Below are 16,265 nucleotides of genomic sequence, written 5' to 3' on the forward strand. Positions count from 1 at the left end.
AGGAGGATGAGATTCAGTTCCTGTACAACGAAAACACGGCGAAGCAGAGTGACAACATCATGGACAAATGGATCCAGTCCTTCACACAGTCACTCATCCAGTTCTTCAAGGCTGAGATGGACGGTGAGACGGACATCCTCCAAACACACACACACTGCTGATATTTTCGTCCAGGAACTCTGTGTTTTAAAATCCATCCCATCTGGCAACCTGTTCATGTTGTTTATGTATTCAGCATAAATAAACTGACGGCAGTTTCTTGTTGCAGCTTATCGCCTGTACACCGTCGTACCTCGCCTGGTCAAGTTCGTGGACATGCTCACCAACTGGTATGTGAGGACCAACAGACGCCGTCTAAAGGTGAGATAACAGCTCTGAATCAGTGCGTCTTTAGCGATAATGTTGTCATTATATAACAGGGATGCAAAATGCAGCTGATGAGTAAAATGTATGGAGTCCCAGGAGTGACAGTCACCAGCACTAGTAAGATCTGATGAGTCAAGTGTACATGAGTGTGTAAATACACATGATGCTCTTTATAGTTCATGTCCTGTATCTTACTTTTTAGTTGTTTTGTTAATCACATAAATGATTAATTCGGTTAATGGAAACTGTGTCTCTTCATCATAGCCTCCATCTGCAGACATTTTACAGCAATCAGTTTGTGGCCCTCCCAGTCAACATTTGGTTGGAGTGTATTGGGGGATACATGCTCTGATGTGTGCTTGGGCACTTTTATCTTTTCACTGTTCCAAGGGGACCGACTGTATTGATGTGTGTGTGAACTTTGTAGGGAGAGAGTGGCACTGAGGACTGCCTGTGGGCGCTGGAAACCCTCTTCAGTGTTCTGTTCTCCATGTGCAGGCTGATGGTGAGTCATACTGCTTGTGTGTGTGTGTGTGTGTGTGTGTGTGTGTGTGTGTGTGTGTGTGAGAGATAGAGAGAGAAAAGAGATTGTATGGGGGAAATTTCTTGTGGTGTGTTTTGCTTTTGTGTATGCAAGACACAAAGAAATAATGCTGGTAAGGAGTGTGTGTGTGTGTGTGTGTGTGTGTGTGTGTGTGTGTGTGTGTGTGTGTGTGTGTGTGAGAGATAGAGAGAGAAAAGAGATTGTATGGGGGAAATTTCTTGTGGTGTGTTTTGCTTTTGTGTATGCAAGACACAAAGAAATAATGCTGGTAAGGAGTGTGTGTGTGTGTGTGTGTGTGTGTGTGTGTTGGCATGGCTATGAATTATGCATGAGCAGTAGGAGTTTTTATTTATAACACATTGAAGATGTTTGCATGTGAGGCGAGATGCACGCTAAGAGCCAGTTAGCCTAACCCAGATCAATACAGATCAGCTACACAAATTAATTAGCCGTGGTAGAAAATGGAAGAATTCCTTTGGAAGTAACCTCACTCTGGCATAATTCTGTTTGAACTTTTGCACCGTTTGAGGGAAAAAAAAAAAAACTGCAGTAAAAATGTGTTTTGTATGCCGATTTTATAGCTGCTTCTGACTTTTAGACCTTTTATGTCAAAGAATGTAAATTAACTACAGTACAGAGCGTTTAATAATCTCCTCTTCCTTTTTCTTTCATGTCTACTCTCTTTCTTCCCTCCTTCCCCTCAGGCTCCCTTCACACCCTTCATTACAGAGATGATGTACCAAAATCTGTGTCACCTCATCGACCCTGCCTCTGTCGAAGAGAAGGACAGCAGCAGCATCCACTATCTCATGCTGCCCCAAGTCAGGTTGGAAAAATCCTCCAATAAAGCTCAGATTTTACGCACATCAAATGCTTCATGCCACTTACATTTAAGAGAGAAAAAAAGGCAAAAGTGCCCTGAGAGTTGTTGCTATCCATATTAGCTAAAAGTAGCTGATGTGATATTGATGTTAAATGTGTCACCTTTTTTTATCCCCGGCTGCTCCCTACATCTTTTAAATATTCTGGCTGAGAGGATCCAGGCAGAAATCGAGAATGTGTACAAAGTGTTTCATAGTGGGATCCTGCAGAACAAAATTTTTAAACTTTTATGAAATATATAAAGCTTTAGGTAAAACAAGTGGAGCAGCTAAGTCAGGCAGTGAACGCTACGTATTTATTCAAGAAACAAAATTAATCACAGAAGGCAATGCATCATGGTCTGTCTGATTCAGCTCACAAGGTGACGTTGATTGATTAACTCATTGAATATTGGCTTTGCAGTAAATATTTAGAGCAACACATGACAATAATAACTAGAAAGGAGTGCAAATCTCTGCCAGGTGTGTGTGGGACATGTGGGTGGGCAGCATTTAGGAGTAACTAGTTACATGTAACAAAGTTACATAATTAAATTACAAAATCAATGTAATTGTAAATTGCAATTAATGAGAAAAGTGCAGTGGTAAGCACTGTCACCACAGAGCGAGAGGGCTCCTGGTTCGGATCCAGGGTGGATATTGCCTGTCTATGTGGAGTTTGCATGTTCTTCCCGTGTCAGCATGGGTTTTCTCCAGGTGCTCTGGCTTCCTCCCACAGTCCAAAGACATGCTGGTTAGATTAATCAGTGACTCTAAATTGCCTGTAGGTGTGAATGTGAGCGTGAATGGTTGTCTGTGATAGTCTGGCAACCTGTCCAGGCTGTACCCCGCCTCTCGCCCAATGACAGCTGGGATAGACTCCAGCACCCCCTGCGACCCCCAATGAACTGAAATTGAATGAATGACAAACATAACTGACAAAGGCATCTCAGCAGCTGACTGACATTACTGAATGTTTTAATTGACCACTGCAGTTTTTGACTGAATGAATGAATACAAACCTCAATTGTCTTACGTGGGCGTGCAGGTCTGGACAGTTCCTCAACAGCAGTGATATGAAATGTAAAATTTAAAGTCCAGTGCCAACAAAAGATGCTGAAGCAATGAAGCAGTTGTTGATCACTTGTGGCCCTGACCAGCCAGTTAAGAGTAGTGAGGAGTCAGCAGTCAGTGACGACATAAACAGTCAATAAAACAGGTTTTTCAAAAATAAATTGTGAGTCATCGCAACCATAAGAGGCGTTTGAGCAAACAGTCATAAATATACAAAAAACATTAGGCTAATTTGTCCAGTAGTGATGGGTAGATACACACATGCGCACGCACACGCACGCACACACACACACACACACACACACACACACACACAGAGGAATAAATTTGTAAAAGGGATGGATAATTAAATGTCAGAAATACAACACAAAGGAACATTTTAAAACCAATGGTCAGTTTAAAACCAAACAAGAGGAAGTGCAAGACTTAAGTGCTATGTCTGGAGTAAGATACAGTGTTTCATTGGGTAAGAATTAAAATTAACCTTCAAAATTAAAAAGAGAAATTAAATAGAAATCATAGAAAACCCTTTTGCGAAACACAAGTATTTAAAAGTGATTTAAAAGAAGATACTGATGCAGCAAGCTTGAGCTCTTCAGGCAGTTCATTCCATGACCGAGGGCCCCTAACAGCAAATGCAAGGTCCCCCTTAGTCTTAAAGTGTATACACACAATGGAGATCAAGTTGGGTAAAGCAGAGAACTTTTTACAAGAGTTTTTACAAGTGGGAAATGTAAGGCAGGACTGTTCTAATAAGTCATTTGTCTCTGTATGGAAATTGTTTACCCGCCTTCCCTTTAGAACAGCATCAGTTACAGAGCAGCACCCTGTATCTTGTACAATGTCGTGTTCAAGGACTCGTCATCAGTGCATATTCTCACTGAAACCAGATTTCAACCAAATTAATGTAACCAAGGTCATCTGGTTCAAAAACTGCCACTCTTGAAGCACAGTCACCCTTCAGCTCGCAAAGTAAACTGCTCCTTGTGTTTGCCCCTTTTCTCACAGGATATCCACTGCTGATCCAAAGCCTAATCAGTCTCAGCCAGAGTGCATGGCCTTACTTCACCCCAGTTGTATCACACTCTTTTGAAGCTCGAGGGGTCACAGTAGTTTCTAGATGACTGTCAGGCTTCACAGCAGCTGTTCTCTTTGTGTCTTAACTGTTTCTTCTCTTCATTCATGCTTTCGCTGCTTAAAGTCACCCTGCAAAACAAAACAGCACAAAAAACAGTAACAGGTGTGTGTTGACTGTATGATTAAACTTTTAGTGATTAAAAATACAAACATAATTTGATAATCAATGCCCTAGAGGTGAAACCTGATTGTACTTTTACTCTGCATGATTTCTTGGCTGTATGTGGCTCTTGCAGAGCATTATTACGACGATATCACAAAAGCTCATGTAAAGTGAAACGGATTAGTACTTTGGTGAAGTCAGTGTCACTGGCGCATGCCACTGCTAGGTAAGAATTGTGTTAATTGCACTGATGAATAAACAATTGACAAATGATTAAATATAAACAAAAACACAGAGAAAAGAAAAGGGGGTTTCAAGTTGCTTATGGATTCACTATGACAAGATTAATTGATGCAATCAAAAGTTCAAAAGTAATGACAATGACTGTACATCTGCAGGTTACAGATGAGGAGATTTAAAGCTCAGATTCAGTGTAGTCCAGAATGGGATGCCTCATTTTTTCTTAAATTTGTCGTATAAATCTGAGTTTCTCTGAAGTATAAATCTGAGTTTCTCCCAAGTATAAACCCGAGGTTCTCTAAACTATAAACCTGAGTTTCTCTAAAGTATAAATCCAAGGTCTTCTGAAGGATAAACCTGAGTTTCTTGCTTGAGTTTGTGTACTTTAAGCAGAGAAATACAGACACAGAACGGCACAGAGCCTGCCTTTGATTGTCAGCCCTGCTAATGGATATTGCTTTGAAAATATAATCATTTCATTCCCTTCCCTTCAATTACTTCAGTAAAATGGGTGCCTTGGTGGCTGATCAGTTTTGTAATGCCTGGGAGGAATTTCTAATTGCCCAAACTTAATTGCATCATCTTTAACTACAAAAAAGTTCTGACATGATTAAATATCCGTTTGATTTAGCATAAGGAAAATAGTTTGTGTAATGGTTCATATAATCTCCTCTGTCACTTTGGCAGTGCTCAGTGCTGCTGCTTTATTAGCCTCTTGTCCTTCCTGCTGTCGAATGGGACTACTTCACCCTCCTCCCAAAGGTCAGCCACCAATCAGGCGCAGGGAAGAGCTGCTCCTCAATCAGCTCATTAAATGATTGGCTGTCCCTGGAGTCCTCTCCTCTCTCATTTTACTCCACTGCTGTGTGCACACAGAGGAGCAGAGTGCTGGAGTAAATGAACACACATTGTGCACACGCACACACACTCACAGTCTATGTTCCTGCAGACAGTTAGGGCTAATATCACTATTATGCATGATTATCGGTGGCTGTGCAGCTCTAATTTGGATTCAGAGGTGGAAGTCTCGGTGTACCTTATTAGTGGATGCTCCTGAGTTAAACTCTGGCGCTGGTGGTTCTGAACTCTGTCTTTATTTAGATGGGTGGTACTAACCTTGTCACGCTTTATAATTCCTTTTCCTCAATAGAATAGCTGTTTGAATTTTTAAGGCACTGATTAGCCAGAAAATGACGGCTGCCTGTGAGTTATGACAGAGACGACTAACATCCCCTAACTGCGCCCTGAATTTGTACCGAATGTCACTGAATACAGAACGATTCTCCAAAGAAGATGGGTTGTTTTGAAAGAAGTTTGTCTCATCCCTTTTACATCCTCTTATTATAAGAAGGCAGCTAGGTCAGATGATACCCATTGCAATTGCAAATGTCTCACCTTGTTAAGAGTTTCAGATAAAAACTTCAACTCTTGTGTGACCTAAACTACTGGTTAAGAGATTATTAAAACGCCCCTATCATGGCATTACAATGTTTTTTCTCATCTGCAATGGCCTTCCATTACATGTTAAAGAAATGCACTCAGTTGAAATCTTAAACTCAAGACTAAAACCCTGTCTTTATTCACTTCATTACAGCATACACCCGAACATAGTCAGGTCCATCACATTTTTAACATTCCTTTAACATGAATGTTAATTTTTATGATGTCATTTTCTTGCCCTTTTTATTTTGTTTTATTTTCTTAGTCTAAGCTTTCAATTCAATTCAAATTGAATTGAAAGCTTAGACTAAGAAAATAAAACAAAACTATAAGCTTTGTGCCATGTATTTTTCTTGTTAATTGTAGTGTATAGGGACCATCTTGTATGGTGATTCTGCACTTTAAATACATTGACCCATTCATTTTCCGTAACCACTTACCTTGTTGGGGGTCATGGGGGGGCTGGAGCCTATTCCAGCTGGCATGCGGCGAGAGGCAGGGTACACCCTGGACAGGTCGCCAGACTATCACAGGGCTGGCACATAGAGACAGACAACCATTCACACTCACAATCACACCTACGGCCACTGTGGGAGGAAGCCGGAGTACCCAGAGAAAACCCACGCTGACACAGGGAAAACATGCAAACAGAGGGGCTCCCCAACCCCAGGGTTCAAACCCGCCACCCTGGGTTCGAACCAGGAACCCTCTGTGCCACCATTTTAAATGTGATTGATTAATTGATGATGTGGTGATACTTAGATTTTCTTTATGTGTTTTTCTATTTTTCAGGGAGAATCTGATTGACAAGCGCATTGAGAGCGCAGTCTCTCAGATGCAGTCTGTGATTGAGCTCGGCCGAGTGATCAGAGACAGGAAGACTCTGCCCGTCAAGGTGAATCATCAACTTTACTCTATCCATTCATACACTCCAGTGTGAGAGGTACAGTGAACTAAAACTCTAGGAAACAGAGACATATTGGCTGATATTGGGTTACTGCAGATGTGACAACGTTGGCCGATTACAAAACAACAAAGTGCAGCACGAAAATGCGAGACGTGTATTTTTGTTATTAGACAGTTTGTCCACAATAAAGCACTGAAGTTTATTTCACAACTGTAAAATGTCTACGCCTTTAAAGGATCCTGTGCTGTGCTACGAGTTCCTATAGCTGTCCTATAGATTTCCTTTAGCTTTCAGTGTATCTGGTTTTCTCATGTTAATGCACTAGGTGTGGTTGTTGTGTTGAAGATGATGACTCTATTTTTTGCTTTTGGTACTGGAGTTATTGACCCACTGTAATGTCGGTGTGTATTTCAGTACCCACTAAAGGAAGTGGTAGTTATTCACCAGGACCCAGAGGCTCTGAGAGATATCCAGTCCCTGCAGAAATACATCCTGGAAGTAAGTAAACCAAAAACAGCCTTTGTTTGTTTAGTGTTATAATTTGTCTAGTCTTGAAGTCGCCTTGGTAGAGTGTCACTTTACCAGTGCTCTGCTTCAAGGCAAGAGGTGCATCTTCTCATCTTTCCTTTAAGTGCTTTTTTTTGTCTGTTTACTGGGCTTTGATCAGTACTATTAAATTTCTAGGTTAAAGAGAATGCTCTCCTGGAGCCGTGTTGACACTCCAAAGCCAATGTGTTGACTTTATAGAGGGGGTGTACAACAGAGGGAACGCACCTTCACACGTCGTTTGTGTCTGCAGCTGTAATTGAAATTTCTGTGCTTGGCTCATTTATAAGGGGGTGGAGCAGATGTCTTGGAAAAGGATTTCACATTTGATCTACTCCAGTTGCCACACATGCAAACCCTTTAAATATACAGCACCAACATGAGCAGTGTGTATTTTTCTTCTCCAGCACGCTGAAACATTATATAACTGTTAATGTGTAATTCACAGTCATGGTGATATGCATCATTATAGTTCACAAAGCTCTTCTGGCTCTCGTTTTACAAATAGATTCTGCAACATTACTGAGCTGATGGTTCTGTAAGTTTAACGTTCTGGATAAGATTATGTTTTGTTGTGTTTTTTTCATACATCCTATGGGTTTCACTATATGGAAAAAAAGCCCATATAGACGAGGACTTGGTGTTTGCAATGTTAAAGGAATACTTCACCCCCCCCAAATGATCATTTATATATCAGTTCCTCATCCCGTGTTATGTTGAATTCATGAAGAAAACTCTGTTTTTCTTGCATGGCTCCACAGTAAACAAGGAATCCAAACACAGACAATTGTTGATAAGTTAAAGTCAAAGGGGTCCATGTTAAACAACAGAAAAACTGCAAAACATCCGTTTACAAACTCTCCCACAACTTGGGCAGTAGAATCCAAGTCACAATTATCCAGTCGTACATTTAGTACTTCTCAAACAGACAGCCCTCTTCGATAGGTAACTGAACTAAAAGTGAAACTTATCTGTGCTCTCTTCAAAGCCAGAGATGATTGACTAAAATGTAATTTTACCTTGCTGAACATGGGAGCTGCTGGTCTTTCTTTGTTTGTATTATTGTGACTTTGGTGTTTTAACACAAACTATCGATCAAGGCAGGAGTAGACCAGCAGCTCCCATGTTCAGCGAGGTAAAATTACAGATACGTGGGGCTGAGTGGTAGCAGTAGATACGTTTTACTTGCCATTCAGTTCCTGTCGGAAAGAGCTGTCTGTTGGGAAAGTACTGAGCATGTGACTGGATAAATGAGACTTAGATCATAGTGCACAAGTTGTTTGGGAGTTTGTACACAGATACTTTAATATTGTTTGGCTGTTATTAAATATGGACCCCGATGACTTTGGTTCATCAAGAATTTTCTCTGTTTTTTTGGATTCTTCGTTTATTGTGTAGGCATGCAAGGAAAACAAAGTTTTCTTGAAATGTAACACGGGTGAGTAATTGATATACAAATGGTGTTCTTTTAAGTGTCATTTTTGTACAAGTAACATAATCAATGTATGGTTACTGTTTGCACTGGAAAGGGCAGATTAATTACAAAAGTTTGTTGGGTCCGTTCAGGTGCTGTCCGAGAGACTGGAAAAATGACTACTCAGACAGCAGACAGACTAATTGTCATAGACTTTTAGTGCAGGAAGCCATTACACTGACATTATCCCTTTGTCTTTGGGTTTGATTTTCCACCAACAGACCTCAAGAAGTCAATGCCGTTCCACAGCTGACTCAGATAAGCCCTCCACTCTCTTTAAGTGAGAATTATTCAACCTTTCGGATGCTCTACCTGGAAATGTTGCTGCTGCTGTTCCCACTATAGCCACGTGAAACCTCACTATAGTTCTCAAGATGAGAAATTACTGATGCATCTTGGATGGAACATTGATTGCGGCTCTTGTTCCCATATACTGCTGACCAGTAAAATTGACAGAACGTATAGAGATTAAGGATTATGTGGGGAAAAGGGCTCCAGTTGCAACCTTCTGTTGGATCCTGCAAGATTAATCTTGGTTGGAGCCACTTCTTATCTCTCACTGTGTTTCATTTCTGGTGAGGAAAACATTTAACCTTGCCAGCTTCTAGCCTCCCACCAGTAAACAAGGTTTATTTGATCAGAATTGAGAGCAGTTTAAATTCCTACAGCCCAGGGAAGAACCTTCAAACTCTCTTACTGTTGATGAGTTTCAGTTGAGCTGAGCATGTGAAATTTAGGTACATTAAGTCTGGATTCACCTTTTCGCGCTCGCTTTTCTTGAGTTCCTTTTATTATTATTCAATAATTGTTACTATTTAACTGGTAATTCTTTGTAATTCATGTAAATTGCTTTTACTTAAATATGCACATGCTGTTGTCGATTGGCTCACTGACTGGTTGATTTAATGGCTGACTTGCTGTCTGAGTGAATTACATTTTTTGATTGCTCCTTTACAGCACATGTCTGGAGCAATTACAGGTTTTAATTTGACTCCTACAGGATGTAACAAAGCATTTAGTTTAACTTTAAACCCCTTAGAATTGCCTTTCAGATGTAAAGAGTAGTGGACACTATTGGCATTAAACTTAGCTCTGGTGTATTTTCATGGGTTTGATCACTTTAAGCCATAGACTGAATAAAAGTAATAGACGTAGCTACTTTGACATTGGTATGTGCACTCCCATTTTGAAGCCCCAAGTTCTGCCCTTCGGTCGTCGCCATCTTGGATTTTTTAAGCCAGAAGTGACTATATTCTGACGAGGGGGGGAGCTGTGGAGGAGTGAGGGATGGATCTGACTCATAGACTGTGGTGACATCTTGCAGACAGCCTGTCATTCAAAGAGGCCACACCTTAATTATGCACAGCTTTAGCTTTAATATATTTTGTTTAAAAAAAAAACAATAAAAAACTACAGTTCTGAAATTAGCTATAGAGACCAATGTCATTTAAATATGTTTTTTATGCTGTGAAGTTGGACATTTTAACATGGATGTCTGTGGGGATTCACTCACTTCTGGAGCCAGCCTCAAGTGGCCATTCCAAGAACTGCAGTCAGCTTAATTTTTCAGTCTCAGAGGTTGCTGTTCATTTCACAAAGTCATCAGATTGCTGCACCTTTCACACTATACAACTTGTTGTCTTATAATCAGAGACACTACAAGACCTTTCACAAGGAAGAATTTCTGAAGAGTATGTCATGGGATGCGGGGTTGGGCTGGAGCTTAGCAGAAAATATCAAAGTCAAAAGGTAACAAAGCAGTGTTCTGAGTAAGTTATCATACAAACATTGCGTGCAGAAACATCTGCCACTCAGTCTCTCTTCCTCCCAAACACACACACACACACACACACACCTTGGAAAGCGACACAGCGCCGCTCGTCTCTGTCCTCAACCCGTGTCTTGCACTCTCATTAGGGTCGGAAATTAGCAGCAGTTGGCAGCCAAATGCAAGTAGCTGCTAAATTTGCTTTACTCACTCTGCCAAAACAAACAATGGTAATCTATTAAGTGGCTGGCAGATTTTGGAGTCGACCAGCCACAGAGGCAGGTGCACAGAAAAGTTAATTCCAAACCCTGACTCTTATTGACTGTAGCTCACTGACAGGTCCAGGTATTGACCTGCCACATATCTGGGGAGCGTCTGTGATGCATCACCGAGCCTGTCGGCTCACATCTTCGAGCAGTTCACACACAGCGTGCGGCAAACTAACACCAATTTGCCACTGATCATGGGCTTTTGTTGGGGAGTTCCAAAAACTGTCGACAAGTGGAAAATTAGGGCTAAAGTTGTGTAGTGTGAATAAAGCATTAGTGGCCAATGCGGAAGTCTAAACTTGCAAAAGAAGAAGACACAGCAGCTTTTCATTTCACACAGAGCGGCGGTAAATCCTGAATGGTGCTGATTGCATTTTTATTGTCTATTTCTTGAGGCAAAACATGAATGTAACAAATTCAGAGGGAGGAACGTAGGCTCAAGATTGGATTCGCTGTTGACAGTCAATGGCCATTTAAATTTTAGCTTTGGTCAGCACTGTCCTGTCGACAAGCTTGTTGATGATTCCAGTGTCCGCTTAGCTCAAAATATTCAGTGAAAATATCCAATGAGTTGCTGTTTGAGTTGGCAGCAGCTTGAATATATTGTCGTGCAACAGCATCAGACAAACAAAGCCATGTATGCCCTCAAGATAAAACCGGTTCTTTTTGTGTAATTTAGCATTGATTCAGTCCTGTTTTTACGAACCAACCAAGTTCTAGCTGCTACTTTCAACCCCACACTGCCCTTAAGTTTATTACTCAGCCCACTACAGCAGCTTATCTGTGCTCTCTGTCAGCAAGTCAACCAAACTCAGTCTCACTTTTCAGTGTGTGATTGACTGAAAGAAGCTGTGTGTGGCAGGCCGGGGTAGGTGTCACTGTGGCTAAATTTAGTATCTCTATCTTCACCAGATATGACCGGATCACAGATTTCTATCTCCATTTAAATTGAAGAATGAAACGTACTGTATTGAAAGGCAGAGATATTGACTGAATGGGAGGAATGGCTCACTGACTGACTTGCTGGGTGATTTCATGGCTGACTTACTCTTTCAGTGAATGACTCTCTGTAATCAATTATTGATTTGCTCTTGATAGTAGACGCCTGGGGTATTTAAAGTTTTTAATTTTTATGTTAAATTGTATTTTTATTTAGTTTGGAATTCTATTAAGTTTAGTTTTAGTCCATTGTCATTGTGCACGTACGGTTTATTTTCATTTGTGGAATAATAATGAGTGTTTTTTCTTTAGTTTTGATACAAACGGTATCAAATATTGTAACTAATTTTTATATTTCAAGTCTTGGGAGGAAGTTGAGCTATGAAAAGGTCAAACTGAACAAATGCAGTTGGGTCACTTAGTGTCCATACTGCTACCAGAAGAACTTTGTCTTTTCTTTGTTGTTGTTTTTTGTTTGTGCAATTTTTTGGCATTTAGTTGTTTAGCTGTATATAAAGAAAACAAGAGGGTCTTCTGCATAATTTTAGGGCTGCCCACTACCAAGAATTTGCCTATTCGAGAAATAGTTGTCATATAGGACCATTAGTCGACTAGTCACCCACATGTTTATGATATTAATTTAATTATTAAATTATATATTTTGGTGTGAGAAAGAATAGTATCAGTAACACTGTTAACACTGTGCTACATTACAGAGAAATACCAAACCGTACTAATGAACCTTCATTAATATAGGCCTATATTTTATCTACAAGTGCACGTCACACACTGAGCGAGCCGCCTGTTAATGACGCTGTCGGCAAAGCAGTAATGATTGTGCTAAGTGGCTAATGGACATGTAGCTACTGACATGTTCCAGATGATACGTCATGTTTGTAGTCGACGAATAAAGATGAGTTTACATATCACCTTGGGTTCGTCCTTCACCTTCTCAAAATGATCCCACACTTTGGATTTCCACATTTCAGTTTCAGTTTAGCTTCTTCAGATTTTTGTGTTCATTTTCATGTTTGGTTTTATCAACAGTAAAGGCCCTGGTAACTGGTGCTCATCGGCAAACTTGGGATATTAAAACAGGAAGGTCAAAGACAGTGGCTTCATCTTTTCTAAAACATACTGTGTGTCTTTTTTCCAGGAGCTTAATGTGCGACAGCTGACACTGTCAACAGACAAGGACAAGTATGGTATCCGTCTGAGAGCCGAGCCAGACCACATGGTGCTGGGCAAGAGACTAAAGGGGGCCTTCAAAGCTATCACTGCTTCTATCAAGGAGCTCACCAGCGAAAAGCTCGAGGCCTTCCAGAAAACAGGTATTACTGCGTTTGGCAGTATGAATGTGTGTGCAAAAACTCATAACTCAGGGTGCAAACAAAAATCACTAATCAATCTGTAGCTTAATGTAGGTCACTAGTTTGCATTACATGTATTTTTTCTGTAAATGACATCCCAGAATTATTTTTATGTATTCATTTTTCACCAGTGGTGGCCACACATACCAAGACTTAATCAGTAGTCAATCATTTTGTGTCCCAAATAATTAATTTGTAAAAAGCAGTTGGTTAATGTTGGGATTTTACACACAGCTGCACAATTGCTGTTAAAATCGTCACCAAAAACTGAACCATGAGTCGTTGCAGTGAAGTCGGATACAGCCAGACGGCCAGTTTATCCTCCGAATGCAAACCCCTAACCCTTCTGAAACCATAATCAGAGCTCGAGTGCGGATCAAAGCAGTGCAAGGTATCTTGTCTCTCCAATTATAGAAAGACGAGGAGAGCCCTCAGAGTCTCTGGGGAAGAAAGCAGTGGAGGTCAGCTGGGCTGTGGGAACTTAACATTTCCAATCAGTTGGATGTTTGAAGTCCAGCCAATTGGAAGGAAAGAAGGAGGATGAGCGATGGAAGGAAAAAGATAGATGTGGTCGAGGATGGTGGAAAAATGATGGAGAGAGGAAACACAGATGAAAATGTGCACAGTGGAAGTAACATTTTACTGACTTGTTGATCCCAGGCGAGTTGAGTTGTTTGAATGTACAACACCTGCTTTTAAAGGGGACCTATTTTCAGTTTCATACTTTTACTTTGGGTTTCTATTAGAACATGTTTTCAGGCTTTAACATTTAAGAAAACATTTAATTTTCATACTGTCTGTGCTGGAATGACTGTGCTCACTCTCTGTCGGAAACGCTCTGTTTTAGCGCCTGTCTCTTTAAGCCCTGTTCCCAAAAAAGCAGTCTGCTCTGATTGGTCAGTGCTTCAGGGTCTCTTGCATCTCTGCACCATCATGGCTGCTGGGGAATGACAGTAACAGAAAATAGCAATACTTGGTAATGAGCTTCTCAACACAACCGGATATGTTCCAGCAGGAATTTGATCCTGAAACGGGGAAAAATCAGCATCGGCAATCAAACAAAGGCCTCCCCGATGTTAGCATGTAGCTACATGTGGCAGCGTATGTAATATAAACACTTGTAGGAGTGTGCCTGGTAGGAGTGTGCCTGGACCATACAATGAGATTTCGCTGCAAGCTGACGTCAGCTTGGCTTGTCTAAGGCCTGAGGTTTTTGCTCACTTTTAGCTACATTTACCTCATTATTTGAAACTTTGGGCACATTTTATATGAACTTAAACATTTCAACATGATAGATATGAAAGAAAATAATGGAAAGCATAAAAGATCGCATTTAAGGAGCCAGACAGTGTAATGCATTTCTTCATGTTTTCTAAAGGAATAGTTCAACACAGTATGAAGCTACAGCTAGCAGACAGTTAGATTATCTTAGAACAAAGACAAACAGGGGTAAACAGCTCACCTGGCTCTGTCCCATCAGGGTAAGAAAATCAAAAAGGACGGAAAACAAATAAAATATAATAAATAAATATCTGTTCAAAGTCCAGTGTGTGAGGTTTGGGGGATTTGATAATTGCAGATTGCAACCAGCTGAAACTTCTCTCGCGTAGTATTTCTTTAGTGCTGATTGTTCAGGAGTTTTTTACCAGGAATTATTTGCAGATATCTTTTTCTCTCCAAAACAAACACACCTGATGGTAACAACTGGTAAAACCACAGAATAAAGCAGTTTCACGTGACAAATCAGTTGTTCTCTGACACTGTTTAGCTTGTTGCAGACAGGTCGCTCGCACAGCACATGCAAATGTGTGCTTACCTAATTTCCGATCCAGACGTTTAAGAAGTTTTTATTGTGAGCTGAATTATCCACAGAGGTCTCTTACTCTCCAAAACAAACAGACCTGGTGATTTAAACAAGTAAAAACACTGACTAAAGCAGTTTTGCGTGAGAAAAATCAGTGTTTTCCTGATGCTCTCGTCGTGCAGTGGCTGCAAACTACAGTGGCTGATGCGAAAACGGGAATAGTCCCATCTAGACTCAGTGTTTGGTTTGTCCGTCCATGGCTAATGTAGAAAAATGGTGGTGAGCATGGCTATCTTGATAGACAAAGGCCCACTCCCTGTGTAGATATAAATGGCTCATTTTAAGGTAACAAAAACACGATTTTTATTTGCAAGTGATTATATACTGAAGAAAATATACTTGCTATATTATATTCCATTTCTGCCAATATATCCACGTAAATCCTACAAACTGGACCTGGAAGGTACACTACTGTCAAAATAATCTGTCCATGGAAACGTTAACGGTACAGACTCAGTTTTGAGTCCACTTTTAACCTCGTGAGCAATTCTAGCTGAGAATCCGTGACTCAAAAAAGCTTTTTAAGCCAGAAGGGCGGCAATTTGGCGAGAAACTGATTGTGCATTTATGGCCATTGGTTGTGTTACTCATTATTCCCTACCTGCACCTTTTGATCCCATCATTTTGTCGGGGGAGAAGAAAAGAGGTTAAGAGAGAAGGCGGAAAAGAGCAGAGAAGCGGGGAGGGACACAGGAAATCAAAGCATGGAAATCTAGGATTAGAGAGAAACGGAGTGACTGTTTCACCCAGCCTCTGGGTGTGGAGAAGTGAAGAGGAGAGGAGAACACGGTCACGGTTTTTAGTCAGAACACAGACGTGGGTAATTGCTGCCACTGGCAAAATGGAGATATAAACCTGACTAGATTGGGTTCGCTCTATTGTTTAACAGCTCAGATCTCGTGTGGATGTGGCCAGAAAGACTGCAGTGTAAGGAATGCCAGAATGCAAGCGACTGCTGGTCCAGACCCCAGCTAATTCGAAACAAAGCCTCGGTCTGCATGCAAGTTAGGAGAATACTTTACCCAGTGTGATTGGGTGTAATTGAAACCATTTCTAGAATCTTTCACCAAAATTAAGATTCATTTCACACAATCAGTCTGCTATTTATTTAAATTTAATTAGGAGAATAGTGGGGCACTAAATTGTTTATCATCACTTTTCCATTAAAGTCTGTTCCCGGCATTGATTTAATCATGATGGGCGTCAATATGAATGATTTTAAAATGCATCAATGCATTTTCATCTTCTAAATGATCAATTTTCTGTTTTTTACACTGGGTGTATCTTAGTTTTGTACACTCATAGATCTCCTTATCAGCAATAATTGGGGATCCTTTTAGACTTTTCACAGTAAAGCATTTGAA

General features: G+C 40.6%; 1 protein-coding gene across 1 annotated transcript in view; it reads left to right on the forward strand.

Annotated features, from left to right (window-relative positions):
• Window positions 1-16,265, forward strand: part of iars1 (isoleucyl-tRNA synthetase 1) — an 89,724-nt gene that overhangs the window by 55,890 nt on the left and 17,569 nt on the right. The window contains exons 20-26 of the mRNA XM_049576466.1: window positions 3-123; window positions 269-360; window positions 794-871; window positions 1,615-1,736; window positions 6,557-6,659; window positions 7,086-7,169; window positions 12,824-12,998. Of these exons, the coding sequence (XP_049432423.1) occupies window positions 3-123; window positions 269-360; window positions 794-871; window positions 1,615-1,736; window positions 6,557-6,659; window positions 7,086-7,169; window positions 12,824-12,998 (775 nt within the window). The remainder of the gene's footprint in view (window positions 1-2; window positions 124-268; window positions 361-793; window positions 872-1,614; window positions 1,737-6,556; window positions 6,660-7,085; window positions 7,170-12,823; window positions 12,999-16,265) is intronic.

The sequence above is a fragment of the Epinephelus fuscoguttatus genome, linkage group LG1, assembly GCF_011397635.1.
Source record: "Epinephelus fuscoguttatus linkage group LG1, E.fuscoguttatus.final_Chr_v1".
Lineage (NCBI taxonomy): Eukaryota > Metazoa > Chordata > Actinopteri > Perciformes > Serranidae > Epinephelus > Epinephelus fuscoguttatus.